The sequence below is a fragment of the Vitis vinifera genome, chromosome 15, assembly GCF_030704535.1.
Source record: "Vitis vinifera cultivar Pinot Noir 40024 chromosome 15, ASM3070453v1".
NCBI classification, from domain to species: domain Eukaryota; kingdom Viridiplantae; phylum Streptophyta; class Magnoliopsida; order Vitales; family Vitaceae; genus Vitis; species Vitis vinifera.
In genome coordinates this window covers 13710115-13714355 of record NC_081819.1, presented here as the reverse complement: position 1 = coordinate 13714355, position 4241 = coordinate 13710115, and the positions used below count along the sequence as shown (strand labels likewise).

At 35.4% G+C, this 4241-nt stretch overlaps 1 protein-coding gene across 1 annotated transcript; it reads right to left on the bottom strand.

Annotated features, from left to right (window-relative positions):
• Positions 1–2926: 2926 nt before the first annotated feature.
• LOC132255177 (uncharacterized) lies at positions 2927–3519 on the bottom strand. The gene is made up of 2 exons (XM_059743035.1): positions 3122–3519; positions 2927–3041 (listed from the first exon to the last, which is right to left on the bottom strand). The coding sequence occupies exons 1-2, from the start codon at positions 3517–3519 to the stop codon at positions 2927–2929; spliced, it is 513 nt and encodes a 170-aa protein (XP_059599018.1).
• Positions 3520–4241: the final 722 nt, after the last annotated feature.

The following is a 4241-nucleotide window of genomic DNA, read 5'->3' as shown; positions in this document are numbered from 1 at the left end:
GTAGCCAACTACCTCTAAATTGCTTGTTCGTCTATACATAAGCTTGTAATCTTTGGTTCCTTGAAGATATCTCATCACTTTCTTTGCAGCTTTCCAGTGGTCTATACATGGGTTACTCTGATATCGTCCTAACATTCCAACAACAAATGCAATGTCAGGCCTTGTGCAGACCTGAGCATACATCAAACTTCCGACTGCAGAAGCATATGGAATGTTCTTCATTTGTTCCCTCTCAAGATCGTTTTTTGGGCACTGGTTCAGATTGAACCTATCACCCTTCACTATAGGAGAAACACTAGGTGAACAATTCTTCATCCGAAATCTCTCTAAAACTTTATTGATATAGGTTTCTTGAGACAAACCTAAGATACCTTTAAATTTGTCTCTATGGATCTTAATGTCAATGACATAAAATGCCTCACCCATATCCTTCATGTCGAAATTTTTAGAGAGGAATTGTTTTACCTCATGAAGTAAACCCTTATCATTGGTTGCAAGTAAGATGTCATCCACGTATAAAACAAGAAAACAAACTTTACTCCCACTGACCTTAAGGTATATGCATTGATCTATAACATTTTCAACAAAACCGAATGAAGAAATTATGTTATGGAATTTTAAATACCATTGGCGGGATGCTTGCTTCAAACCATATATGGATTTCTTAAGCTTACAAACCAATTGCTCACCATTACTAGAGGGGAATCCTTCAGGTTGTTTCATGTAAACCTCCTCCTCTAGCTCTCCATTAAGAAATGTTGTTTTCACATCCATTTGTTGTAATTCTAAATCAAAGTGGGCTACTAATGCCAATATAATGCGCAAGGAATCTTTCTTAGATACATGAGAAAAAGTTTCCGTGTAATCGATTCCTTCTTTCTGTGTGAACCCCTTTGCAACAAGTCTGGCCTTGTATCTCTCAATGTTGCCTAATGAGTCTTTCTTTGTCTTAAAAACCCATTTACAACCAATGGTTTTTACACCATTAGGCAACTCAACAAGGTCCCAAACATCGTTGCACTTCATGGAACTCATCTCATCCTTCATGGCATTGTACCACAATTCTGATTCTTTGCAACTCATGGCTTGTGAAAATGATTCGGGATCATTTTCGGCTCCTATATTATAGTCAGATTCTTGTAGATACACTACATAATCACTAGGAATTGCTGACCTCTTAGTTCGAGCAGACCTTCTTAAGGTTGCACCAATATCTTCCGAGGAAGTATGAGGTTCAACTTGTTGTTCAGAAGTGTTAGGCAACTCCTTATCAACTTGGTCTACTGGAATGTTGTCAACAACTTATGGAACTTCAATGACTGGTTGAACTTCATCGATTGTTCGTTCAACACCCGTTTGTACTTGAGGGGTGTTATGAACAATAAACAATCTATCGCTTGAAGTGGAAGGTTGAGACTCTGTATGATCAATATCAGAAACTATGTTTCTAAATTGATCGCTCCCACTGACCAAGTCATATTCAAGAAATTTAGCATTTCTTGATTCCACAATCCTAGTGTTGTGAGATGGATAGTAAAACCTATACCCCTTGGAATTTTCAGCATATCCAATGAAATACCCACTAATAGTCCTTGGGTCCAGTTTCTTCTCTTGTGGATTATAAATTCTCACTTCAGACGAGCATCCCCAAACACGCATATGTCGCAAACTCGGTTTCCAACCTTTCAATAACTCAAATGGCGTTTTTAGGACAGCCTTGGTTGGAACTCGGTTTAATATATACACAACTATCTTAAGTGCTTCAGTCCACAAGAATTTAGGAAGTTTTGAGCTGCTAAGCATACTCCTCACCATGTCCAATAAAGTTTGGTTTCTTCTTTCTGCTACACCATTTTGGTCTGGAGAACCAGACATGGTGTATTGGGCAACAATCCTATGCTCTTGAAGAAACTTCGCAAATGACCCAGGTGATTGTCCATCTTCCAAGTATCTACCATAATATTCTCCACCTCTATCTGATCTCACGATCTTAATTTGTTTACCATATTGTTTCTCTACTTCTGCCTTGAAGACTTTAAAGGCATCTAAAGCTTCATTTTTATTATAAAGTATGTAGAGATACATGTATCGTGAGAAATCATCTATGAAAGAGATGAAGTATTTCTGACCATGAGAGTCCATGTCAAGACTACATATATCAGTATGTATGATCTCTAGTATGGTAGAACTCCTAGTAGCACCTTTCTTTGACTTGTTGGTCTGCTTTCCCTTAATGCAGTCCACACAAGTCTCAAAGTCAGTAAAATCTAGAGTACTAAGTACCCCATCATTCACCAATCTTTTGATTCTATCTATGGAGATATGACCTAATCTTCGGTGCCACAATGTAGAGGAATCCTCTTTTACAACACATCTCTTAATGCCAGTTTGGACATGTAATGAATTATGAGCGGTATCATTTTGTAAGAATATACAATAAAGACCATCAGACAAGATACCATTCCCAAGACATTCAGATTTATAAATCAAACTGAAAGATGTTTGTGAAAAATGAAAGGAATATCCAAACGGTACAAGTCTAGAAACTGAAATCAAGTTTCGTGAGAAACTTGGTACATAAAAGGTCCTTTGTAATTCCAAAATAAAACCACCATATAAAGTTAAATAACATGTCCCTATTGCTTCCACATGCGAGCCCATCTTGTTTCCGGATAAGATGAATTGCTCACTTGTCACTGGCTTCCTTAGGTTTTGCATACCCTGCAAGGAATTTGAAATGTGGATTGTAGATCCAGAATCAATCCACCATGTGTTGGTGTTTACATTAACCATATTAGATTCATAACAAACAAATGAGGTAGGGTTACCTTTCTTCTCAAGCCAATTCTGAAATTTCAGACATTTCTTCTTCACGTGTCCTTTCTTTTTACAGAAAAAACACTTTTCGTCTTTCTTAATGTCAGATTTAGGAGAAATTTGTTGCTTCCCTTTCTGAATGGCTTGAGATTTTCCTTTCTTTCCTTTCCTTTGTGTCACCAGCATGGCACTTTCTCCTTGTTCCATCATTAACCTTCCTTCCTCTTGAACACACATGGTCATCAATTCATTGATAGACCACTTATCCTTATGTGTGTTGTAAGAGATTTTGAAAGGTCCATACTGAGGTGGAAGAGTGTTAAGGACAAAGTGCACCAAGAAGGATTCAGACATTTCTACCTCGAGTTTCTTCAATTGAGCCACAATGTCCCTCATCTCCATGATATGTTCACGCACACCTCTTATAGCGGTGAGCTTCAAGGATGTGAACTTCATAATTAGGGTGCTTGCCAAGGCTTTATCTGAAGTGACGAATTGCTCGTCAATAGCCTTTAGCAATTCACGAACATTCTCATGTTGCTCGATCGAACCACGTATATTAGCACTAATTTTTGTCTTTATGTACATCACGCTGAGGCGATTAGATTTCTCCCAGCGTTCGTACAATAGTATTTCTTCAGGTGTGCTGGTATCAGTGATTTTATGTGGTTCATCTTTCCTTATGGCATAGTCTATGTCCATGCACCCTAATTGAAGAAGAATTCTCTCCTTCCATATCTTAAAGTTATCTCCTCTAAGTTCAGGAACCTCACAACGAATATCAGATATGTTAGGTAAAACTGCACAAAAGGATTACAAGCTTATTAAAAATTTTGAGGCTTTAATATAAATTCATGCTTTACTAATGTAGAACATGCTTAAAATTGAATCTAATTTTATTAAAAATTGCCTGTGGGCTGAATCTTTAATTCAATCAGATTAATTATCTTTATGATAGACTTTATCAAACTATTTTATTGAATTATGAAATTTATTATGAATATAGTTTGATATTTTCTGTCTATAATCTTTATGATAAACCTATTAAATTAATTATTCCTAACTCCTGTGGGTAAATTAGGAAAAATTAATTTTAATATTTTATCCTAATTAATTATATAAACATAATGAAAACCCTGTGGAGTAAAATCATCATATTTATATAGTTAATTACAATTAATGTCCATAATGTGATCCTTATTAATATATAATTTTTATATAATGAAGGATGTTGTGGCTATTCCTTAATTAAAAAATCATATGGATTCACTAGACATTAAAACTATATGATATAATTTTAATGTATTTAACTAAATTTTAGGTAACAATTGCATGCATTAAAAGCTACAACTTTTAATTTATCTAACTCAAATTTAGGCTACATTTTTACACATACAAGCATATAAATTAAAATAAATAATTTA